Below are 27137 nucleotides of genomic sequence, written 5' to 3'. Positions count from 1 at the left end.
TGGGAATACGATAATCTTTATTCACAACAGATAAATTTGACTGTAGACGTTGCAAGAGGTTTGATACAACCTTTATCCCTTTCATGGTTTACTGTTTAATTACAATTGTTCAGGAAATCATTTGCCAGAATCAAATACGTTGTCGACGTACCACCTCGCACACTCCATTATGCCCGTATGTGACACTTTTCTACTATTTCACCAACCCTACTCCCGTCCAACCCAAGCAACTCTAAGCTATATGTGATGTGCGTCCACACACATACACCAACCTCAACCATCACCACGATAATGAGGTCTCTAAGCCGCATAGGATATGACACATCCTCCCTCCAAATCCTAACCTCTGTCGACGCCAGCTACCGAAATGTATGGGGCGTGTCCACCCACCTATTCCTACTACTCCCTCCCCCAACCCCCAACCCCCAACCCCCAACCCCCAACCCCTTCCCCAACTACCCTCCTCACCCTACTACTGTCTTTATGTACCGTACCACTCACTCACCCCTGCCCGCCCTTCACCCTACTACCGTCTCAAGCCTCTGAGCTATAGGTCCTGTGCTTCTCGGGGAGCGAGATGGAAGGGGCGGGTCTCCGGCTCTCCCAGAAGTCCTTCAGGTTTTCCTTCATGTACATCAGATGCTTGTAGAAGGTCGCGAGATCCAGCAGCAGCATCACTGTCAACAGCACTCCCATGATGCCGTACGCTACTAGGCCGACTCCAACTGAACCGGAAGCTTCTACAGCTTCCGGTTCAAATTTCTTGATGACCCCTATGATTTCAGCAGCCGATGGCTTCTCTGCATGAAAATGTAAACGTTACAACCTGCCCAATTAAAAACGTTATCTAAATATATTTTACAAACAAAAATCCAAAAGAAGACCATGCAGGACAATATTCAATTTCGGGAGCTGAAATAGCCTAGACTTGACATATCTTTGTTTTACTCGTGTTTCATTTAGGGTCTGGGAGACAAAACGTTTAAACACATTTATCGCTTGTCTTACAAAATGTTTACACATATATGTTTCCAGTAGGCAGCATAAAATATATCAGTTTCTTTGTTGTTGATGCCGCACTCAGGAATATTCCAGCTACTGTAAATCATGAAACTAATGCGTCATGAATTTAATGCGAGCTCAGGAAGCTGTGTTGATCAGAAAATGCGACACCCTGATTCTTTAATGTTCATTTTCTTTTCGTACATGACGCCTGGTTTTAAACAGGGTCTGGACCAGAGAATCCCGTGATTCCTCATATGCATCAGCGACATCTTGAAATATATCCATTACATTATTCATGAGGATATATACTTGTGCATGATAACGTATCTGCGGGACATATTTATAGAGGAATATCCAAATTATATTATTATATGAAGGCAAAAGTACGAGGCAAATCTTCCTAAACTTCCGCAAAGTATTTTTTTGTTTTGTCACTGGACATCATTAGCTTCAAGAACTGGCCGGGCAACAAATCATTCTGAATAAAACGAGACCCCTTAAGATCCGGGTTTGAACTGATCTTCAGAAACCCATTCTTGTCACAAGAGGCGACCACGGGGTCGGGTGGTCAGACTCGCTGACTTGGCTGTCACATGTCATCGTATCCTAATTGCTTAATTGATCCTCATACTGAAGATAGATCACTGCATTGTCTGGTCCAGACTCGATTATGTACAGATTATGGCGCGGCGTAAAACTACCGGCGCACATTCACTCTGAATAAAACGAACCTTTGCACTTTAACCTTATCCCATGCCATACTCCCTCATCAGTGCAGACAAGGGTGTTGTTGCCGCCATCTTCATCGTAACCAAGGTCACAGGAATACTTGGCTGTTGATTGGTAGGTTCGAGTGTTGTTCCTGGTGAGGTGGGCGTGGCTTAGTTCCGGCGGAGTGGGACAAGTCACGACTGGAAGCACAAAGTTTCCATCGAATACTTAATTCGGTAAATGGTACAAAATGATCTTTTCATTATAATATAGTTTGGAGACACAAGTTGTCAATCAGTATTTTAGGAGCTGTGGTTCATGTAATCACAATGTTTCGTATTTAGAACACGTAACCTCAAATCCTATATTTGAAACATGAATGACAGTAAACTATATTTCTGTGGACGGAAGGCCAAAATTCTACCTATAATGAAGGGGCGGTGGGCAAAGCCTAGATTTAAAGCTTTCGCTCGTCACGCCAGGTTCGAGTCCATACATGGGTACAATGTGTGAAGCCCATTTCTGGTGTTCCCGTCCATGATACTTCTGAAATATTGCTAAAAGCGGCGTGAAAGTTAATTCACTCATTCGTATCCTCACCGAATCATGATACAAACTGATCCATTTGTGCTCTGGGTTTAACGCCAACCCCATGTATGGTTTCACACCGCTTTAAGCATTACCACGACTTGAAATACTGTTCCCATGTGGGTCATCAAAGCCAACGACGAACATCAGTTGCGCTTCACATTCCAGGTCCGTAACGCACTCCTTACTTGAGTGAGTATGGTTTACGTCGCTTTTAGCAATATTCCAGCAATATCACAGGCGGGGACAACGGAAATGGGCTTCACACACTGTACCTTAGTGGGGAATGGAACACAGGTCTTAAGCGTGATGAGCGACCGCTTTAACCACAAGGCTAACCACAAGGCTAACCACAAGGTCACCCCACCGACAATGAGATGTCATTGCCCCTGTTAGAACGCTTTCGCCACCAAACAGTCGACTTTGAACAATGCACGCGTCTCTTCGTCTCACGTTCACTTCGCCGTCTGTACACCCTTGCCCTGGCATGTGAGCTGTCCAGGTGAAATCTCGACTTGTCAGTGAACAAAACACCATCCTTATTATGTCTCCTGCTTCACCAGGCCAGACGGGACTGTCGGTGACCTTGGAACAAAATTGCAGGCCATTAGGGCCGGATGCTGTGCTCCCTCAGTCGGTTCCGTAATACCTGGGACTGATTGAACGTAAGCCAGGAATGGTCCCAAAAGTCAAACTGGCACTCTGCAATCGATTCCTCAGATGGGTCAGCCGAATGTTGTTGCCTTTCTAACGCCCTGCACGAGGCACGTGTTCAGATTTTATTGAAAACGTCACCTTAGAGATGTGGATGGACACCAAAATGCCTAGCCACTTCATTTTGGGCCATTCCAATCTCCAGCATACCAATGGTGTGAAGGCGCCGAATTCTGTAAGCCGTGGAGTTCACGCAAATGCAGTATTGGTTGAAACTAACGTGTTATATAACGATTCAACTAACTTGTCATTGTCATTAAACTAAATTACACATGACATGTAGGAATTGTGAAACACGTATATAGAACAGGGTTTACACAGGGAAACAGTTCACACCTTCTCTTACTGACATCTGACCGATACAAGGAGGCATTCGTTTGTTTCGAAAGCGAGGACAGTCAGTGAGGCGACCTCAATTTAACACAGCTGTCAGGAAGTATGTAGTGAAGGTATTTCACCTGTCCGACACGAGACATCACGGATTCTATAACAGATTACATGGTCTCTGGTTGTTCTTGTTTGACGAGAGTACGAGTCCGACTGGCCAGTGTAGGCCAAGGTAACACAGTAGTCCTCATCAAGGACGCCCAGGTTAACTTTGTTATCTCCTCGCTTACGGTAGACATCCACATAACCCTGGAGCATATACCGTGGATCATGTGACCGCAATTTACCTGCCCTTGATTTATATATACATTTTACCAATCAGACGTTGAGAGGATAAAGGAAACGATGTTCGTAACTACTCGCGTGATTCCGGCAAGCTTCTTGTAGGTTACGGAAAGAGGCGAGTAGTTGCGAATGACGAAACGAGTAAGGTAACTCATATCGCCTCAAAACCCATTCGTGTTATTCCGGGTGTACCCGGGTGGCACTTGCGGTTTACAGGGAGGGGTGAGTGGTAACGAATGCTCAAAACCATGTTTCGAAGGACACGAAGACAACGTTTCCAAATAAAGGATCGTTAAGACTTTCTTTTGCCTGGCAATAGCATTTTCAGTGTGGAATTTCTTGCGACCTCAGTCGTAAACGGCAGGACTGAACACGGTGTTTTCGATATCTTCAATGAACACTGAGGCCTTTAAAAACTCACATTCAGGCTGATCCGTCAGACAGGTGATGTGAAATGGGGTTTAACTTCGCATATATATATATATATTGCTCAAATGACAATGTGCATGCGTGTGTATATGATTTTAAAGTGCTAGCCAATTGACATACCATGCCTCAACAATCATGCACATGTACACTCCTTCACTCCGAGCCGATCAGTCCATGTTTTACTCATTAATATCGAGTGCCACTCAGGGACCAACAAGAACCATATTTTAACTTCTTTTGTTTTGACGTGACCGGGGATCGAACAATCAAATGACGCCATAGCAATATGACAATGACATAAAATATGACGCCACTGTATGCAGTTATTTCGTCACCTAAAGTAAGTTCCATACCATCACACTTACATTTGAATAAGTCCGAATATATGTGTGAATGACTTTGAAACATCCAAATTGAAGAATCTTAGACACCCCAATGTGAGATGGTCAGTAGTTGCCTTTCGCCTGGGAAACTCACTTGTGCAGTTGAGATCCACACCGCTCCATTTGCCGAACTCGGTGCACATTTTGCTCTCACTGCCACCGTCTACCTTGTATCCCACAATGCAAGAGTAAGTGGCGTTGGCCTCAAACACGCTTCCGGTACTGGTATACGTCGCCTTGTTAACTTCCGGCGGAGGCCCGCAGTCCACAACTGAGAAGATACCGGTAAGATTTGTCAATATTCACCCAATCAATGAGTTACATTCAGGGAGCGTGAACATGAGTATTATCAAACAAACATATTATTCAGCAAACAAGTAGTAGTGATGTCTTTTTCTTAGATGCTATGGAAGTCAAAACATTGATTACACAATAGTCTCGTTTCCCGTTGACTGGGTTCCGCCCTATTGCCCAGTCCTAATTTTTTACAGTAATTCATTTGCCTGGATACATAAATAGTAATCAGTATGGTTTGATACAGCTAGGCACTGGTATATTGTAACCATGCTCTTTCTTATCCTTTCACACACGACGTACAGCGTGCTCTGTCAAACGGAAGCTGGAAATCGTGGAAATCTCAAAACGAGGATCTGCCCCCTAGAAAACTTTGGCGGTCTGTTACGGACTTGATATTGTATTATTCTCACTGTGCGTTACAGAACTGCGTTGAATAGCGCAAAAACCACCACAAATTAGGTGTATCCAGATGCATTGTGAATCATCTTAGGACCTCATCAAACAGGGACAGTCTGACGTCTTAGTTAAGGTCGTGCAGCCTAACCCACGACATAAAATATAGAAACACGGTGTTATTAGAGTTTAAAATAAAAAAAATAAGTTTGTAAATACCAACAAGGAGTTGGAATTCAATGCAACCAGAGTTGTTTGTGATGTCTATTTTCACTTCCACTAGAGAAAATTTGGATCGGCTTAAAAGTAGGTCATTGTCTGAAAAGGTTAATGAGACTAATGTTTCGGTGCGGAACGAATATTGTATTGTACCCAGCGATTCAGTCCGCCAAATAGACAACCATTTTATACAATTTATGGGTTTTTGAACTGTTACTTTCCGTTTTCGGTTCATTTTCATCTGGGGTGGTTGGGAGCCAGTGGCTAAAGGGTTCGCCCGGGTTCGATTCCCCATTTGAGTGCAATTGCAGGAATATCGCTAAAAGCGGTGTAAAACCATCCTCACTCACCCATTTTCTTCTGTTGATTTTGGTCAAATGCTATGGTTGTGTTTTCGTTAAATTTAACACTTACTCTCACAGTTGAAGTCGGCACTCTCCCAGTGACCAGTGTCTGCGCATGTCTTCTTGCTGCTCGTGCCGACTAAGTTATACCCATGGTGGCACGTATAGGTCGCTTCTGACTGGTAAGTTGTACCCCGCACTGTGACGTCAGCCATTGCTACTTCCGGTGGACTGTTACAATCAATAACTGAAAGACACGCATGGAAACGCCACTTATTGACTTAAACACGCTACATATTCTAGGGGGTCTGTATAGACTAGAGGTGCATGGTATTATCGGTATTCCGGTATATCGCAATACGTCTTAACGATATGTATTGCAACTTGTTTCCTCAGAACCGTTACACTGGGTAATAAGAATATATGTATATATAAACATTTGGGATTATCTTACACTGGGTAATAAGAATATATCTATATATAAACGTTTTGGGATTATCTTACACTGAGTAATAAGGATATATCTAATAGTATATATAAACGTTTTGGGGTTATCTTACACTGGGTAATAAGAATATATCTATATATAAACGTTTTGGGGTTATCTTATGGTTCAGTCAAAATCTACACAGACCTCCATTCACGCTGAAGTTTTCCATTACATTGCATTTACAAAACAGCATACTTTGCTTAAAATACATTTTCTGAAACTTAACGTACAACCCCTCAAAATTGAATTTAAATTCATGGTTTCAGTTATCACAATCATTTGTATTTAGGGCTAAAGAGTGTAGGCTCCGTCTTTAAAATTAATGTCACTCACCGTCAAACGCTGAAGCTCCCAGCAGATCGCAATACGTATCGGAAAACGGGCACCAGAATCGCAACATATGGCAATACAAATTATCCACCAATACAAAATTGCTCACATAAACGTACACACTGTTTCTACCGGATGTGATGCCAATTTCTGGTATCCACTGCCGTGATATTGCAGGCATATTTCTAAAAGCAGCGGAAAAATATACTAATCATTCATTGCTACTAGCATTTTTTTCAGTTCCTGGAGGGAGGGGTGGGGGGTGCTGTATATCAGGATCAAAGACGCTCCAAAGACCAGCCCGATCAGGCTTTCCTCATACCAGTGGGTGAGTTTAGTTTTATGCCACTTTTAGCAATATCCCAGGGCTTTAACGTCGACATGGGGTCGCGTGGTCTGTGGCGCCCAGTCATTTTTGGAAAAATCTCCCAAGGTCTAACAGAGGAGGTGTTTCATTGTGGAGCTCAGTTATCCTCTCTATTTCAACAACATGACGTTGTTCATGAGATGGAGCGACACCAGCTGCAGTATGGAGACGTCAACGAAACTTCTACCGATTCGGATCGAATAAAAAAGTTACAAGGCTGTCACAGTTGCCAAAATACTGAAATATTAAGGACCAAAACAAACGTATTTCAACGGAAATGCTACATAAATTCTCTTACAAACGCAAGTTCGTGGTTTGGTTACCGACACTGATCTTGTCGCCAAATAAGGTCCGTTTTATTAATTGTCGCAGGACATATATAGGTTTAGTTTGAGGAGAATACGTACTGAAGCACGTCGGTAGGGCGCCCATCCATTCTGCCGACTCATTGCATGTGATGGTCCAGTTGGGCATGGAAGAGTTATATCCCTTGATACAGCTATACTCAACAATTGATCGGTAGGTGGTACTAGTGTACATCCTGTCGGTGTTGGGCACGCTCGGAGGGGTGCTGCAAGCGACAGCTGCGGGAGAACATATATTTTGTTATTTCACATGTAAAATCACGTTGTTTTCAACATTTTTAAACTGATTACGTTGCATCACTACCTACATGACACACCATGCCATCTTTACGTCCAAATCAGTGACAAACTAAGCGCCCCACCCCCTTCTCCAAGCACACCACCCACCCATCCACACAATCCCTACCTCCCAGAACAAAATCGCTCACCCCTCTATGAATCATTACTTCCCCCACCCCACAACACCCTGTTGCCATAGATTATGAACAGTCCCATGTTGAACATTTATGTTTGAACATTTACGGTATATGTCACTGCTACCGTATTTCCTGTTTTCTCTAAGACACTCTTTACATTTCGACCACTTACTTGGTTTTAATCGAGGAAATACGGTAAGTCAGTAACCACGTTCTTTAATCTTTCATGAAAAGCCCGAAAAAATATGGATGCCGGTATGTGTCAATACCTGTGCACACGATATCCAACCCTTGCCAGTTGCTGGTGTGGTCACATGACCTGATGACGTCACCTCCGGTGTGGTTGTAGCCTGTTTTGCACATGTAGGTGGCTTCAGAGAGATAGGTGTCGTTGTTGTATGTGACGTCAGCATTGGCTAACAATGGCGGAGATCCACAATGTTTGACTGAAGATGCATGTCACATGTTCAAGACTAGGGTTAGATATACAGATCAAATTCTAGTAAATTTTAATGGTTCTTCAAGACATTGTATACATTATCTTAAACAGGTATCGTTTTGTAAGTATCACTGGTAGGCAGATCGTTACATTGACATTCGAGGTGATGGCATAGCTTTGTGTTTAAAGCGTTCGTGTCATGGGTACATTGGGCGAGGACCAGGTTTTGGTATCAAAACCACAGTCAGTCACTCACCTACTCACTCAGGATTTTGTTGTGGCCTTGATCGTAAATGATGATCTTGAACTTTCAAATCTAATGAAGTCGATCGTTTTACAATGACTCTGTGATATTCTGTGTGTTGTGAGATGGCCATGTTATGTTCTGGGTGCTTACTTTCACATTGTAGGTCGCTCCCATCCCACGCCCCAGTCTCGCTGCAAACCTTGATGCCATGCCCTCCTGTCTTTTCATACCCAACCACGCAGCTGTATGCGGCTTCTGATTGGTAGATGTGGAACTGGGCCGACCACTCCGTGTTCTCCACGTCAATAGGGGGGCCGCAACTAACAGCTGCAAAGAATATGATTAGTGAATATTTAGAAGTAGATGAGAGTGATTTTATGTTTTCCAAGTTTTCTTTTCTTTTTGTGTGTTAGTTTGGTTAAAGTCTCTATTAGCAGACTTGCCTAAAATCGATAACTGAAATTTCGAGTTTAACAGCTTCCATACAGACAACACTTGCCATATAAGGAATGTTAACAATTGCTCCGCTCATCGAAAACAGTGATTGAGACAAATGCATTATTCATTTTCAAGAAGTGTGTTGTGAAAGTGGCTTTTACTATGATCCCGTGACATTTAGTGGTTGACAAAACATTCAGTAGGTCAAGGACACTCACTTTCACAAACAAGGTCAGATCCCGTCCAAGACGCGTTCTCTGAGCACACCTTTATAGCTTCTCCTCCCACGGGGTTATGCCCCTTTGAACACGTGTACACTGCCTCTGACCGATAGGTTGTGTTGACATGCATAATTCCCGTGTTGTTCAGGCTTGGGGGCTCCCCGCATGAAATCACTGAAATAATCGGCAAAATTAGAAGAAAAAGGCATTTGGCTTTTCAGTAAAGACATTCTGAATTTGAAGTATGTAAAGGAATCACATACCCGATTTTAACGAATCAAGTATTCTTCATTGCCTTGGTACAGTTTGAAATGAATTCTTAAATATGAATTTATCAAACCAGATGTCAAACTGATTCCGGAGTATACAGCATCTACGTACCCGATTTTGACCAATCAGAATCAAGTATTCATCAGTGTGTTGATTCAATTTGAAATCTTCTTATCGTTAAATGAACACAACAATTATCAAAACAGGTGTCAAAACGATTCTGGAGTACACAACGCCTTAATGAAAGAGGTTCATTTTTCTCTTTTCATTTGTTCTTTTTTCACAGCCTTTTGGGTCATGTTTTCCGAGTGAGTGAGTGAGTGAGTGTGTCAGTATTTATAGCATTCCAGTTGTGTCAGTTGCGGGTGGTACAAAACGCAGATACGTACTGCACTTTCTGAAAATTCACAATCAACACAGTGATGACAAACCTGGAAGATGATAGAAGGGAACCGAAATTCAAACCCCGAATCACTGTGCCAGATAGACTCCATTGGGTTACCTGTGTCCCCACTCACCACTACCCCCATGCATCCCCCAACACCCACAGGATTTCCTAAGTTATTTTCAGAAATATTAATAAGTGAAAAAATAAAGCATCTATCAACTGCCTGGAAGAACACTTTTCTGCTTAAGTAGCACGGGAGGTGGGTTAACCTAGAGGTTAGAGCGTTGGTTCGTTAAGCCGAAGACCTGGGTTCGAATATCGACTTGGGTACAATGTGTGAAGCCCATTTTGCGGGTCCCGCCACGAGATATCGATGGAATATTGGTAAAGGCGGCGTAAAACCATACCCACTCACTAGTATCTCAAGTAAAAACTTGAAATTGCATTTATTATCAAATCTCCTGTTTCACTGTATTTTTGGCTCTATTATGTCTCACTTGTACACTCGAGATCCGGCCCCGTCCAGTTGCCGTAGACGGAACACAGTTTGACGGCTGATGGCGAGGTGGCGTTGTACCCGATATCACAGGTGTACGTCGCCTGCACGAGGCTGAAGGTAACGACGGTGTGGTTTATGGAGGGTGGATCGCCGCAGGTCACCCCTGTGTATAGGGTAGATACAAATCATAAGTAGAAATGCACCTCACAGCAAATACAATACACGTGTATAATACATGAACTTTATATCTTACTGAAACTACTGGGTACAATATGTGGAACCCATTTCTGGTCCTGGGACGTCATGAAAGTGGACATTTGACATCAACAGTTTTGAATGTTTACGTAAGAAGTGCACACCGGAACATATGTCTCATTAACTTATTCAGGCAATGACCTACTTTTCAGTCGGTCCGAATTTTGTCCGAAAGTAAATAGAGACACCACAAACAACTCTGGTTAATCTGACTTCCAATTCCTTGTTTCATAAGAAAATGATATTTACAAATGAACTTTAATTTTCAGGCAGCATACCCTAAATAATAAATCACAGACTACTCGCTGGTTAAACCTTTATTTATTTGGGTTTTTTTCTTTTGGAATCTCTTACTGTAGATTTCTTCTATCCACAAGTTAAACGTGTTAAACTAGTCTTAGCCTGTATATACCTTATGCCACATAAAGCGAAACTCACTTTTACGTTATTGAGGCAGCGCAACAAAGGGTCGGTACCATATATGGGTCGAAACATACCCATGACTTAAAGCAAAACCAGTTACATAAGTGTCGAGATACTACAAGAAACACTGGGGTTACCAGTGCACTCAGAAAATACCGAAAGTCAACCCAGGTGCTTACTTTCACACACGAGGTCCTCCCCTAACCACGCTCTGCTTAAGTCACATGTTCTGACGTCATTTCCGCTTACAGCTTCGTAGCCGAGTTCACAGGTATACACCACTGAGTTGTTGAACTCAAAGGAAGATCCTTCCCAGGACGCATGCGCAATAGTTGGAGGTTTCCTGCATTCTATCACTGCAAATAGTATTAGAAGCCTGAGTTTTAGTGAGGAATCTAAGAGTGTTTTCCGTGTGTGCGAAAACTTTCAGCATCTGCGAAATACGTCAAGCCAGTAACTTTTCTCGTAGCATCCGTAGCTCCCGTGTTACAGTATAGCAGGAACGATGGCTACGAGAAAACGGGGCCCAGAACACCAATCCGGATCGGGACGAGCTTTAGACAGGAACCGAATATAAGTGGATCTTGACAGATAAGAGGCTGCTTAGATACTGAAAGAAAATATCTATATGAAATATCCTGAATGATCTGTTGTTTATCTCGTGGACTTTTATTTAAGACTAAATTATCATAACTTCTTTCTATGACTTTTTGTTGTTATTGGCAATATTTCAGCTGTATAGTTGAGGTTTCTAAATGATCAAGTTTGGACCAGACAATCTTGTGATCAACATCATGAGCTTTTATCTACACAACTGGGATACGATTACGTGCATTAACCAAGTCAGCTAGTCTTACCACCTGATCCAGTTAGTCGCTTTACGAAGTTTAATTAATTGAAGATCAATTCTAACTCGGATCTTCACGGATGTTGACTGACATTCTGACGTAGCGCAAGAAATGTAGACGATCCGGAAGTCTGGTCTACACTTATTGCATTGTACATCATCTATAATCCTATGTTCCACTACAATAAGGTTACGGTTTGAAATACAGATTTATATAACCATCCTTGTTTAAACTGACAGGTTGCAAATACGTTTCCAAATTATCCTTTGTTTTGTCTCTGCTCAATGCCCAAAGATGAAGGTCATCAAGAGCGTTCAGAACACGTTGGTACATGCGTACCTACACAGTCGGGGAATGTGACTTTGCGAGCGTACTTCCACTGCGCTGTCTCGTTGCAAACCAAAGCAGGCTCGGACCCCACGTTGTAGTAACCTTCGTCGCATTCGTAGTTCACGGTGTCGAGAAAGAAGTACTTGTTCTTGATGGGGACCGTGTGCGCATGGGGAAAGCTAGGTGCATCTGGGCATTCCAGCACTGGAAATCGGATATAGGTATCGGTAATTAACAGGCATTCTTTTAGAGTCTCTAAATCTAAGTAGACTATAGTTAGTGACAGAAATATAATTATCACCTTTACAAATATTACATGTATATCCACAAACTACAAATATGATATCCAAATGCAATCCACTGTGGTGTTGTACAAAGGATGTTAGCTCTCAGACTACAGCTCAAATATACTGGGTCAAAAAAGAAACTTCACATTCTTTCTTCAGGGCACTACCAAAGAACAAGATATGGTGAGATGGTTAAATTGTTATTATTTCATTGCCGAGATCTGTGTGATGTACACCGATACACTGACAGTGCCACAATCAAACGGCTACACCGCAGTTTCAAAACATGGGTATACAGAATGTCAAGTCAGAAGAATAAAACTTGGAGATTGGCATCCCGCAACCGCTTCCGAATGGTCTGTGAGGACAGTCGACGTCTAAACATCTCAGCCCTGGTTCATGTAGCCCGCAGAAATATGTCACGTTGGTGACGTGGGACGTTTTGACGGTCTTCTGCTCGTGACGTCACACGTGGACGACCCGACCTTGGGCGATCAGAAGTGGTGCCAGTTTGTTGTAGACGCCCTCGCAAGTCATACACAGTACGACGGCTGCATCCCACTGGCCTTCTCGCTTGCAACATGCCAACGTTGCACATTTGACAATCGTGGCATTTCAAGTACCGTTAGAACTTTGGTTTAAAAGTGTGTCTTTTTCCAGTTCTTGAGACCCATGCAAACACATGCAAAAATAATTAAGAAAACCTCGATGCGAAGATCACGTGATCGACTGCACGTGCAAAACCTGATTTGCCACTAACGTCATTTGCACGACGATGTTTTTGAGAGGATTTTGCTAACGTTTTTTTCTAGCGTCGAAAGATAGGGATCTCATTTCGGATATCATCATTATTTTTTAAAATAACATTTTGTGAAGTTTCTTTTTTGACTCGGTATATCTGAACTGACATTCGTAATCGTAAGTCCCATACTTGAACACAGACATTCGAGTATTATAGTGCGAAGGTGATCGTAAGTCCAATATCTGAACACAGACATACTACCCTCATACCAGTCACAGCGCTATTAGGTGATCGTCAGTCCCACATCTGAACACAGACATTCTACCGTCATGGCGCTATAAGTTGACCATAACTTCAATTCCTGAACACAGACTTTCGACTGTCGTAGCACTACTTTAGGTGATCGTAACTCTCAAATCTGAACACCGACTTTCGACTGTCGTAGCACTACTTTAGGTGATCGTAACTCTCACATCTGAACACCGACTTTCGACTGTCGTAGCACTGCTTTAGGTGATCGTAACTCTCACATCTGAACACCGACTTTCGACTGTCGTAGCACTGATTTAGGTGATCGTAACTCTCAAATCTGAACACCGACTTTCGACTGTCGTAGCACTACTTTAGGTGATCGTAACTCTCAAATCTGAACACCGACTTTCGACTGTCGTAGCACTGCTTTAGGTGATTGTAACTGTCAAATCTGAACACAGACTTTCGACTGTCGTAGCACTGATTTAGGTGATCGTAACTCTCAAATCTGAACACCGACTTTCGACTGTCGTAGCACTACTTTAGGTGATCGTAACTCTCAAATCTGAACACAGACTTTCGACTGTCGTAGCACTGCTTTAGGTGATCGTAACTCTCAAATCTGAACACAGACTTTCGACTGTCGTAGTACTGATTTAGGTGATCGTAACTCTCACATCTGAACACCGACTTTCGACTGTCGTAGCACTGCTTTAGGTGATCGTAACTCTCACATCTGAACACCGACTTTCGACTGTCGTAGCACTGATTTAGGTGATCGTAACTCTCAAATCTGAACACCGACTTTCGACTGTCGTAGCACTGCTTTAGGTGATCGTAACTCTCAAATCTGAACACAGACTTTCGACTGTCGTAGCACTGATTTAGGTGATCGTAACTCTCAAATCTGAACACAGACTTTCAACTGTCGTAGCACTGCTTTAGGTGATCGTAACTCTCAAATCTGAACACAGACTTTCGACTGTCGTAGCACTACTTTAGGTGATCGTAACTCTCACATCTGAACACAGACTTTCGACTGTCGTAGCACTACTTTAGGTGATCGTAACTCTCACATCTGAACACCGACTTTCCACTGTCGTAGCACTACTTTAGGTGATCGTAACTCTCAAATCTGAACACCGACTTTCGACTGTCGTAGCACTACTTTAGGTGATCGTAACTCTCAAATCTGAACACAGACTTTCGACTGTCGTAGCACTGATTTAGGTGATCGTAACTCTCAAATCTGAACACCGACTTTCGACTGTCGTAGCACTGCTTTAGGTGATCGTAACTCTCAAATCTGAACACAGACTTTCGACTGTCGTAGCACTACTTTAGGTGATCGTAACTCTCACATCTGAACACAGACTTTGGACTGTCGTAGCACTACTTTAGGTGATCGTAACTCTCAAATCTGAACACCGACATTCGACTGTCGTAGCACTACTTTAGGTGATCGTAACTCTCAAATCTGAACACAGACTTTCGACTGTCGTAGCACTACTTTAGGTGATCGTAACTCTCAAATCTGAACACCGACATTCGACTGTCGTAGCACTACTTTAGGTGATCGTAACTCTCACATCTGAACACAGACTTTCGACTGTCGTAGCACTACTTTAGGTGATCGTAACTCTCAAATCTGAACACAGACTTTCGACTGTCGTAGCACTACTTTAGGTGATCGTAACTCTCAAATCTGAACACAGACTTTCGACTGTCGTAGCACTGATTTAGGTGATCGTAACTCTCAAATCTGAACACCGACTTTCGACTGTCGTAGCACTGCTTTAGGTGATCGTAACTCTCAAATCTGAACACCGAATTTCAACTGTCGTAGCACTGATTTAGGTGATCGTAACTCTCAAATCTAAACACAGACTTTCGACTGTCGTAGCACTACTTTAGGTGATCGTAACTCTCAAATCTGAACACAGACTTTCGACTGTCGTAGCACTACTTTAGGTGATCGTAACTCTCAAATCTGAACACCGACTTTCGACTGTCGTAGCACTGATTTAGGTGATCGTAACTCTCAAATCTGAACACCGACTTTCGACTGTCGTAGCACTGCTTTAGGTGATCGTAAGTCCCACATCTGAACACAGACTTTCGACTGTCGTAGCACTACTTTAGGTGATCGTAACTCTCAAATCTGAACACCGACTTTCGACTGTCGTAGCACTACTTTAGGTGATCGTAACTCTCAAATCTGAACACAGACTTTCGACTGTCGTAGCACTACTTTAGGTGATCGTAACTCTCAAATCTGAACACAGACTTTCGACTGTCGTAGCACTACTTTAGGTGATCGTAACTCTCAAATCTGAACACCGACTTTCGACTGTCGTAGCACTGATTTAGGTGATCGTAACTCTCAAATCTGAACACCGACTTTCGACTGTCGTAGCACTACTTTAGGTGATCGTAAGTCCCACATCTGAACACAGACTTTCGACTGTCGTAGCACTACTTTAGGTGATCGTAACTCTCAAATCTGAACACCGACTTTCGACTGTCGTAGCACTACTTTAGGTGATCGTAACTCTCAAATCTGAACACCGACTTTCGACTGTCGTAGCACTGCTTTAGGTGATCGTAACTCTCAAATCTGAACACCGACTTTCGACTGTCGTAGCACTGATTTAGGTGATCGTAACTCTCAAATCTGAACACCGACTTTCGACTGTCGTAGCACTGCTTTAGGTGATCGTAACTCTCAAATCTGAACACAGACTTTCGACTGTCGTAGCACTACTTTAGGTGATCGTAACTCTCAAATCTGAACACAGACTTTCGACTGTCGTAGCACTGCTTTAGGTGATCGTAACTCTCAAATCGGAACACAGACTTTCGACTGTCGTAGCACTACTTTAGGTGATCGTAACTCTCAAATCTGAACACAGACTTTCGACTGTCGTAGCACTGCTTTAGGTGATCGTAACTCTCAAATCTGAACACAGACTTTCGACTGTCGTAGCACTACTTTAGGTGATCGTAACTCTCAAATCTGAACACAGACTTTCGACTGTCGTAGCACTACTTTAGGTGATCGTAACTCTCAAATCTGAACACCGACTTTCGACTGTCGTAGCACTACTTTAGGTGATCGTAACTCTCACATCTGAACACCGACTTTCGACTGTCGTAGCACTACTTTAGGTGATCGTAACTCTCAAATCTGAACACCGACTTTCGACTGTCGTAGCACTACTTTAGGTGATCGTAACTCTCACATCTGAACACAGATTTTCGACTGTCGTAGCACTACTTTAGGTGATCGTAACTCTCAAATCTGAACACAGACTTTCGACTGTCGTAGCACTGCTTTAGGTGATCGTAACTCTCAAATCTGAACACAGACTTTCGACTGTCGTAGCACTGATTTAGGTGATCGTAACTCTCAAATCTGAACACCGACTTTCGACTGTCGTAGCACTGCTTTAGGTGATCGTAACTCTCAAATCTGAACATCGACTTTCGACTGTCGTAGCACTACTTTAGGTGATCGTAACTCTCAAATCTGAACACCGACTTTCGACTGTCGTAGCACTACTTTAGGTGATCGTAACTCTCAAATCTGAACACCGACTTTCGACTGTCGTAGCACTACTTTAGGTGATCGTAACTCTCACATCTGAACACAGACTTTCGACTGTCGTAGCACTACTTTAGGTGATCGTAACTCTCAAATCTGAACACAGACTTTCGACTGTCGTAGCACTACTTTAGGTGATCGTAACTCTCAAATCTGAACACAGACTTTCGACTGTCGTAGCACTACTTTAGGTGATCGTAACTCTCAAATCTGAACACCGACTTTCGACTGTCGTAGCACTACTTTAGGTGATCGTAACTCTCACATCTGAACACAGACTTTCGACTGTCGTAGCACTACTTTAGGTGATCGTAACTCTCAAATCTGAACACAGACTTTCGACTGTCGTAGCACTACTTTAGGTGATCGTAACTCTCAAATCTGAACACAGACTTTCGACTGTCGTAGCACTGCTTTAGGTGATCGTAACTCTCAAATCTGAACACAGACTTTCGACTGTCGTAGCACTGATTTAGGTGATCGTAACTCTCAAATCTGAACACCGACTTTCGACTGTCGTAGCACTGCTTTAGGTGATCGTAACTCTCAAATCTGAACACAGACTTTCGACTGTCGTAGCACTACTTTAGGTGATCGTAACTCTCAAATCTGAACACAGACTTTCGACTGTCGTAGCACTACTTTAGGTGATCGTAACTCTCAAATCTGAACACCGACTTTCGACTGTCGTAGCACTACTTTAGGTGATCGTAACTCTCACATCTGAACACAGACTTTCGACTGTCGTAGCACTACTTTAGGTGATCGTAACTCTCAAATCTGAACACAGACTTTCGACTGTCGTAGCACTACTTTAGGTGATCGTAACTCTCAAATCTGAACACAGACTTTCGACTGTCGTAGCACTACTTTAGGTGATCGTAACTCTCAAATCTGAACACAGACTTTCGACTGTCGTAGCACTACTTTAGGTGATCGTAACTCTCAAATCTGAACACAGACTTTCGACTGTCGTAGCACTACTTTAGGTGATCGTAACTCTCAAATCTGAACACCGACTTTCGACTGTCGTAGCACTACTTTAGGTGATCGTAACTCTCAAATCTGAACACAGACTTTCGACTGTCGTAGCACTACTTTAGGTGATCGTAACTCTCAAATCTGAACACCGACTTTCGACTGTCGTAGCACTACTTTAGGTGATCGTAACTCTCACATCTGAACACAGATTTTCGACTGTCGTAGCACTACTTTAGGTGATCGTAACTCTCAAATCTGAACACCGACTTTCGACTGTCGTAGCACTGCTTTAGGTGATCGTAACTCTCAAATCTGAACACCGACTTTCGACTGTCGTAGCACTACTTTAGGTGATCGTAACTCTCAAATCTGAACACCGACTTTCGACTGTCGTAGCACTACTTTAGGTGATCGTAACTCTCAAATCTGAACACCGACTTTCGACTGTCGTAGCACTACTTTAGGTGATCGTAACTCTCACATCTGAACACAGACTTTCGACTGTCGTAGCACTACTTTAGGTGATCGTAACTCTCAAATCTGAACACAGACTTTCGACTGTCGTAGCACTACTTTAGGTGATCGTAACTCTCAAATCTGAACACAGACTTTCGACTGTCGTAGCACTACTTTAGGTGATCGTAACTCTCAAATCTGAACACCGACTTTCGACTGTCGTAGCACTACTTTAGGTGATCGTAACTCTCACATCTGAACACAGACTTTCGACTGTCGTAGCACTACTTTAGGTGATCGTAACTCTCAAATCTGAACACAGACTTTCGACTGTCGTAGCACTACTTTAGGTGATCGTAACTCTCAAATCTGAACACAGACTTTCGACTGTCGTAGCACTACTTTAGGTGATCGTAACTCTCAAATCTGAACACAGACTTTCGACTGTCGTAGCACTGATTTAGGTGATCGTAACTCTCAAATCTGAACACCGACTTTCGACTGTCGTAGCACTGCTTTAGGTGATCGTAACTCTCAAATCTGAACACAGACTTTCGACTGTCGTAGCACTACTTTAGGTGATCGTAACTCTCAAATCTGAACACAGACTTTCGACTGTCGTAGCACTACTTTAGGTGATCGTAACTCTCAAATCTGAACACCGACTTTCGACTGTCGTAGCACTACTTTAGGTGATCGTAACTCTCACATCTGAACACAGACTTTCGACTGTCGTAGCACTACTTTAGGTGATCGTAACTCTCAAATCTGAACACAGACTTTCGACTGTCGTAGCACTACTTTAGGTGATCGTAACTCTCAAATCTGAACACAGACTTTCGACTGTCGTAGCACTACTTTAGGTGATCGTAACTCTCAAATCTGAACACCGACTTTCGACTGTCGTAGCACTACTTTAGGTGATCGTAACTCTCACATCTGAACACAGACTTTCGACTGTCGTAGCACTACTTTAGGTGATCGTAACTCTCAAATCTGAACACAGACTTTCGACTGTCGTAGCACTACTTTAGGTGATCGTAACTCTCAAATCTGAACACAGACTTTCGACTGTCGTAGCACTACTTTAGGTGATCGTAACTCTCAAATCTGAACACCGACTTTCGACTGTCGCAGCACTACTTTAGGTGATCGTAACTCTCAAATCTGAACACCGACTTTCGACTGTCGTAGCACTACTTTAGGTGATCGTAACTCTCAAATCTGAACACCGACTTTCGACTGTCGTAGCACTGCTTTAGGTGATCGTAACTCTCAAATCTGAACACCGACTTTCGACTGTCGTAGCACTGCTTTAGGTGATCGTAACTCTCAAATCTGAACACAGACTTTCGACTGTCGTAGCACTACTTTAGGTGATCGTAACTCTCAAATCTGAACACAGACTTTCGACTGTGGTAGCACTACTTTAGGTGATCGTAACTCTCAAATCTGAACACAGACTTTCGACTGTCGTAGCACTACTTTAGGTGATCGTAACTCTCAAATCTGAACACAGACTTTCGACTGTCGTAGCACTGCTTTAGGTGATCGTAACTCTCAAATCTGAACACAGACTTTCGACTGTCGTAGCACTACTTTAGGTGATCGTAACTCTCAAATCTGAACACAGACTTTCGACTATCGTAGCACTACTTTAGGTGATCGTGACTCTCAAATCTGAACACCGACTTTCGACTGTCGTAGCACTACTTTAGGTGATCGTAACTCTCACATCTGAACACCGACTTTCGACTGTCGTAGCACTACTTTAGGTGATCGTAACTCTCACATCTGAACACAGATTTTCGACTGTCGTAGCACTACTATAGGTGATCGTAACTCTCAAATCTGAACACAGACTTTCGACTGTCGTAGCACTACTTTAGGTGATCGTAACTCTCAAATCTGAACACAGACTTTCGACTGTCGTAGCACTGATTTAGGTGATCGTAACTCTCAAATCTGAACACCGACTTTCGACTGTCGTAGCACTGCTTTAGGTGATCGTAACTCTCAAATCTGAACACAGACTTTCGACTGTCGTAGCACTACTTTAGGTGATCGTAACTCTCAAATCTGAACACAGACTTTCGACTGTCGTAGCACTACTTTAGGTGATCGTAACTCTCAAATCTGAACACCGACTTTCGACTGTCGTAGCACTACTTTAGGTGATCGTAACTCTCACATCTGAACACAGACTTTCGACTGTCGTAGCACTACTTTAGGTGATCGTAACTCTCAAATCTGAACACAGACTTTCGACTGTCGTAGCACTACTTTAGGTGATCGTAACTCTCAAATCTGAACACAGACTTTCGACTGTCGTAGCACTGATTTAGGTGATCGTAACTCTCAAATCTGAACACCGACTTTCGACTGTCGTAGCACTGCTTTAGGTGATCGTAACTCTCAAATCTGAACACAGACTTTCGACTGTCGTAGCACTACTTTAGGTGATCGTAACTCTCAAATCTGAACACAGACTTTCGACTGTCGTAGCACTGATTTAGGTGATCGTAACTCTCAAATCTGAACACAGACTTTCGACTGTCGTAGCACTGCTTTAGGTGATCGTAACTCTCAAATCTGAACACAGACTTTCGACTGTCGTAGCACTACTTTAGGTGATCGTAACTCTCAAATCTGAACACAGACTTTCGACTGTCGTAGCACTGATTTAGGTGATCGTAACTCTCAAATCTGAACACCGACTTTCGACTGTCGTAGCACTGCTTTAGGTGATCGTAACTCTCAAATCTGAACACAGACTTTCGACTGTCGTAGCACTACTTTAGGTGATCGTAACTCTCAAATCTGAACACAGACTTTCGACTGTCGTAGCACTACTTTAGGTGATCGTAACTCTCAAATCTGAACACCGACTTTCGACTGTCGTAGCACTACTTTAGGTGATCGTAACTCTCACATCTGAACACAGACTTTCGACTGTCGTAGCACTACTTTAGGTGATCGTAACTCTCAAATCTGAACACAGACTTTCGACTGTCGTAGCACTACTTTAGGTGATCGTAACTCTCAAATCTGAACACAGACTTTCGACTGTCGTAGCACTGATTTAGGTGATCGTAACTCTCAAATCTGAACACCGACTTTCGACTGTCGTAGCACTGCTTTAGGTGATCGCAACTCTCAAATCTGAACACAGACTTTCGACTGTCGTAGCACTACTTTAGGTGATCGGAACTCTCAAATCTGAACACAGACTTTCGACTGTCGTAGCACTACTTTAGGTGATCGTAACTCTCAAATCTGAACACCGACTTTCGACTGTCGTAGCACTGCTTTAGGTGATCGTAACTCTCAAATCTGAACACAGACTTTCGACTGTCGTAGCACTGCTTTAGGTGATCGTAACTCTCAAATCTGAACACCGACTTTCGACTGTCGTAGCACTACTTTAGGTGATCGTAACTCTCAAATCTGAACACAGACTTTCGACTGTCGTAGCACTACTTTAGGTGATCGTAACTCTCAAATCTGAACACCGACTTTCGACTGTCGTAGCACTACTTTAGGTGATCGTAACTCTCAAATCTGAACACAGACTTTCGACTGTCGTAGCACTACTTTAGGTGATCGTAACTCTCAAATCTGAACACCGACTTTCGACTGTCGTAGCACTGCTTTAGGTGATCGTAACTCTCACATCTGAACACAGACTTTCCACTGTCGTAGCACTACTTTAGGTGATCGTAACTCTCAAATCTGAACACCGACTTTCGACTGTCGTAGCACTACTTTAGGTGATCGTAACTCTCAAATCTGAACACAGACTTTCGACTGTCGTAGCACTGATTTAGGTGATCGTAACTCTCAAATCTGAACACCGACTTTCGACTGTCGTAGCACTGCTTTAGGTGATCGTAACTCTGAAATCTGAACACAGACTTTCGACTGTCGTAGCACTACTTTAGGTGATCGTAACTCTCACATCTGAACACAGACTTTTGACTGTCGTAGCACTACTTTAGGTGATCGTAACTCTCAAATCTGAACACCGACATTCGACTGTCGTAGCACTACTTTAGGTGATCGTAACTCTCACATCTGAACACAGACTTTCGACTGTCGTAGCACTACTTTAGGTGATCGTAACTCTCAAATCTGAACACAGACTTTCGACTGTCGTAGCACTACTTTAGGTGATCGTAACTCTCAAATCTGAACACCGACTTTCGACTGTCGTAGCACTGATTTAGGTGATCGTAACTCTCAAATCTGAACACCGACTTTCGACTGTCGTAGCACTGCTTTAGGTGATCGTAACTCTCAAATCTGAACACCGACTTTCAACTGTCGTAGCACTGCTTTAGGTGATCGTAACTCTCAAATCTGAACACAGACTTTCGACTGTCGTAGCACTACTTTAGGTGATCGTAACTCTCAAATCTGAACACAGACTTTCGACTGTCGTAGCACTACTTTAGGTGATCGTAACTCTCAAATCTGAACACCGACTTTCGACTGTCGTAGCACTGCTTTAGGTGATCGTAAGTCCCACATCTGAACACAGATTTTCGACTGTCGTAGCACTACTTTAGGTGATCGTAACTCTCAAATCTGAACACCGACTTTCGACTGTCGTAGCACTACTTTAGGTGATCGTAACTCTCAAATCTGAACACCGACTTTCGACTGTCGTAGCACTGCTTTAGGTGATCGTAACTCTCAAATCTGAACACCGACTTTCGACTGTCGTAGCACTGCTTTAGGTGATCGTAACTCTCAAATCTGAACACCGACTTTCGACTGTCGTAGCACTGCTTTAGGTGATCGTAACTCTCAAATCTGAACACAGACTTTCGACTGTCGTAGCACTACTTTAGGTGATCGTAACTCTCAAATCTGAACACAGACTTTCGACTGTCGTAGCACTACTTTAGGTGATCGTAACTCTCAAATCTGAACACAGACTTTCGACTGTCGTAGCACTACTTTAGGTGATCGTAACTCTCAAATCTGAACACCGACTTTCGACTGTCGTAGCACTGCTTTAGGTGATCGTAACTCTCAAATCTGAACACCGACTTTCGACTGTCGTAGCACTACTTTAGGTGATCGTAACTCTCAAATCTGAACACAGACTTTCGACTATCGTAGCACTACTTTAGGTGATCGTAACTCTCAAATCTGAACACAGACTTTCGACTGTCGTAGCACTACTTTAGGTGATCGTAACTCTCACATCTGAACACCGACTTTCGACTGTCGTAGCACTACTTTAGGTGATCGTAACTCTCAAATCTGAACACAGACTTTCGACTGTCGTAGCACTACTTTAGGTGATCGTAACTCTCACATCTGAACACAGATTTTCGACTGTCGTAGCACTACTTTAGGTGATCGTAACTCTCAAATCTGAACACAGACTTTCGACTGTCGTAGCACTACTTTAGGTGATCGTAACTCTCAAATCTGAACACAGACTTTTGACTGTCGTAGCACTGCTTTAGGTGATCGTAACTCTCAAATCTGAACACCGACTTTCGACTGTCGTAGCACTGCTTTAGGTGATCGTAACTCTCAAATCTGAACACAGACTTTCGACTGTCGTAGCACTACTTTAGGTGATCGTAACTCTCAAATCTGAACACAGACTTTCGACTGTCGTAGCACTAAGGTGATCGCAAGTCTGTATCTTTACAGAGGCATTTGTTCGCCTTAGCTCTAAGGTAATCGTAACTACGATATGTTAACACTGACTTAAGCGCTAAGGTTTCTTTGCACGTGTCAGTCATTCTACATTCTACATGTGATACAGATGAGTTTGTACGGAGCAGTAGGTACTCACGGTCTCGGTGCTCGCAGGTAGTGGGACAGTCTGCCCTGACAGATGAGGCGTGACACAACCCTTGTTTGGCCAGACTTCGGCACTCGCACTTGGTGTCGTTAGAACTGGTGGCTATGAAACAAGAACTATGATAAGTCAGAACACCATGTAATGATATGTTCGTTATCTGGGCTTCTGAACGTAATTACATACTTCGTGGTTATCATATATAGTGTAGTTCAAGTGCCCTTTACACTCTATGTTGACGCCGGCATAGAATATGTTGTTGTACCTGCATTCCGTTATAAATAAGTCTGTACAGGATTTAGAAACGTGCCCAAGTTATGTAAAGGGGTCCACAGCTACATATACAGCGTTCCCTTCTATAAGGTGCCCTACGTCTGTACAAGTGTCAACAGGTATCTCTATAAGGTGCCCTACGTCTGTACAGGTGTCAACAGGTATCGCTATAAGGTGCCCCACGTCTTTACAGGTGTTAACGTGTACCCCTATAAGGTGCACTCCATCTGTACAGGTGTCAACAGGTATATCTATTAGGTGCACTACGTAGGTACGGGTGTCAACGGGTATCTCTATAAGGTGCCCTACGTCTGTACAGGTGTCAACAGGTATCGCTATAAGGTGCCCCACGTCTTTACAGGTGTTAACGTGTACCCCTATAAGGTGCACTCCATCTGTACAGGTGTCAACAGGTATATCTATTAGGTGCACTACGTAGGTACGGGTGTCAACGGGTATCTCTATAAGGTGCCCCTCGTCTGTACAGGTGTGAACGGGTACGTCTATAAGGTGCCCTACGTCTGTACAGGTGTGAACGGGTACCTCTATAAGGTGCCCTACGTCTGTACAGGTGTGAACGGGTAGTCCATAAGAAATGTCACTCCCATGATACTCATCAGTCAGCACACGTCTACATCTGTGTTAAGACATCGTATACTCACGGTCACACGTGCTCGGTTCGTTGCAGGACTTCTTACAATGACACATGGTGTAAGCAGGTGTGATGAGACACTCGTCCACGCTTGCCCAGTATTCACACTGACCGTTGCTGTCCACGCACTGACCATTCACATCTGCAGCATACGTGATATATTCACAGGTCTGTGCAATTAACATATCTTGCGCTGGACTGACCTCAACATCTGCAGCACAGGGTAGGTGGGGTAGCCTAGTGGTTACAGCGTTCGCTAGTCACGCCAAAGACCCAGGTTCGGTTCACCATGTAGGGAAACCCGTGAAGGTGCATGGTAGAATAGGCCTTCAGCAACCCATGCTTGCCATAAAAGACTACTATGCTTGTCGTATGAGGCTACTAACGGGATCGGGTGGTCAGGCTCACTGACTTGGTTGACACGTCATTGGTTCCCTATTGCGCAGATCGATACTCATGCTGTTGATCACTGGATTATCTGGTCTAGACTCGATTATTTACAGACCGCCACTATATAGCTGGAATATTGCTGACTGCGGCGTGAAACTCAACTCACTCACTCATTCACTCCTACATAGGGACTCTGTGCGAAGCCTATTTCTGGTGTACCCGCCGTGATATTGTCGGAATATTTCTAAAGGCGGTGAAAAACTGAAACTCACTCACTCACTCATCCGCAGCCCGTGTGATATATACATAAGACGGTACAATAAGGCATATATCACTCTGACAATCATAGCTAGTGAGCGAGTTTAGTTTTAGTTTCACCAATATTCCCGCAATGTGAAGGCCCGGGACCCGAGAGATGGGCTTTACACATTGTATCTTTGTGTGGAACTGATCCCTAGTCTCCGACATGATGAGCGAACGAGAAATATCATTCAAAATGGCTAAAAGTCAAACTCACACGCTCACTCATGGTGGTAATAGCAATGGTAGAACACGTTTGAGTATAACTCTTTACGTTTGCTTACATCAGAATGCACTTTGAAGATTACAGCATTATCTGTTTGCGATTAGCCGAAATCAGTTGGTATTTGTTTAAGAGAGCTTGATGCATCTCAGTGTATGCTTGCACTTACCATGTACGAACAAAAGCAGAACTATCACAACAAGAGTTAGTTCCCTTCCTGACCGCATTGTTTCTTCCGTTTTTTACAGTCCAAGCGAAATCAGGATCATCTGAAATATATTTTTCTAAAATGACGGCAACATAGCTTTTGCAAATTTTCAGCATCAGCAACTATCTATCCCTGGCACTTTGTACAACTGAAACCCACATGTTGATGTGAACATACAATCGATGGTTTCATTTCACAGATTGTGCTCTTGGGATGCTGCTTATGCTCGTTGCAGGATCCGCTGATTGCTATACCGTCCAAACTGTCATCCTTGTACTGTCAGATTACTTTCACATTTAGGTGATGGGCCGGACCGGAAGATCAGTTTTGAGTTTACACAGCCTTCGGCACAGTTTCAGCAACATCACGGCAAAAGGCACCAGAAATTAGCTTTTCTTATTGCATTCACGTGGGGTATCGAACCCGGGCGAACCCGCATGCGCGCGAACGCTTTAACCACTAGGCTATACCAACGTCCCGTGGTAAACAGTACTTACTCACTCACTCCTTTATAAGAAAAATTGTGAAAAATCGGATAGATATGAGACCAGCACCGACTCATCCAGGATATACGTATGTGTGCTTGTACTAGTCTCAAGTAAAGGCAGTTTCACAGTGGTAGGTGTCCAGTTGATAACGCGCATACTATAGTCTGGTTCATAATTATTGAGAATTTTTCTTCTTACTTTGAGCTACCATAACACCTCAACCGATTCACTGATACTTAAAACTAAGTAATGGTATAAGGGAGGTAACTCATCTTGGCCTACTGAGTATAGTACAATTAGAGTTACCTCCCCTGAATTTGTAGCAGACGTCATTTTCCTCAGCACTGTCAACAATGTCTGCTGAAGATAAAAGAAG

The 27137-nt window shown here is 43.2% G+C and overlaps 1 protein-coding gene across 1 annotated transcript; it reads right to left on the bottom strand.

Annotated features, from left to right (window-relative positions):
• Positions 1 to 26502, bottom strand: LOC137278072 (sushi, von Willebrand factor type A, EGF and pentraxin domain-containing protein 1-like). The gene is made up of 14 exons (XM_067810160.1): positions 26235 to 26502; positions 25163 to 25294; positions 24222 to 24332; positions 12091 to 12285; positions 11083 to 11259; positions 10224 to 10388; positions 9066 to 9242; positions 8560 to 8736; positions 7993 to 8169; positions 7350 to 7526; positions 5826 to 6002; positions 4597 to 4773; positions 1737 to 1916; positions 1 to 800 (listed from the first exon to the last, which is right to left on the bottom strand). Exons 1-14 carry the CDS (start codon positions 26290 to 26292, stop codon positions 535 to 537), a joined length of 2346 nt encoding a protein of 781 aa, XP_067666261.1. The 5' UTR covers positions 26293 to 26502; the 3' UTR covers positions 1 to 534.
• Positions 26503 to 27137: the final 635 nt, after the last annotated feature.

This window comes from Haliotis asinina, chromosome 1, assembly GCF_037392515.1.
Source record: "Haliotis asinina isolate JCU_RB_2024 chromosome 1, JCU_Hal_asi_v2, whole genome shotgun sequence".
In the NCBI taxonomy this organism is placed as follows: domain Eukaryota; kingdom Metazoa; phylum Mollusca; class Gastropoda; order Lepetellida; family Haliotidae; genus Haliotis; species Haliotis asinina.
This window is presented reverse-complemented; position numbering and strand designations above follow the sequence as displayed.

Excerpts from the sequence above, each read along its gene's own strand:
- LOC137278072 (XM_067810160.1), bottom strand. The coding sequence starts at position 26,292 with ATGCGGTCAGGAAGGGAACTAACTCTTGTTGTGATAGTTCTGCTTTTG. Across the intron at positions 10,389-11,082 it reads GGAGGACCTCGTGTGTGAAA|GGGTGACCTGCGGCGATCCA; the intron begins GTAAGCACCTGG and ends CCCTATACACAG. Across the intron at positions 4,774-5,825 it reads TGCCGACTTCAACTGTGAGA|TTGTGGACTGCGGGCCTCCG; the intron begins GTAAGTGTTAAA and ends GTATCTTCTCAG.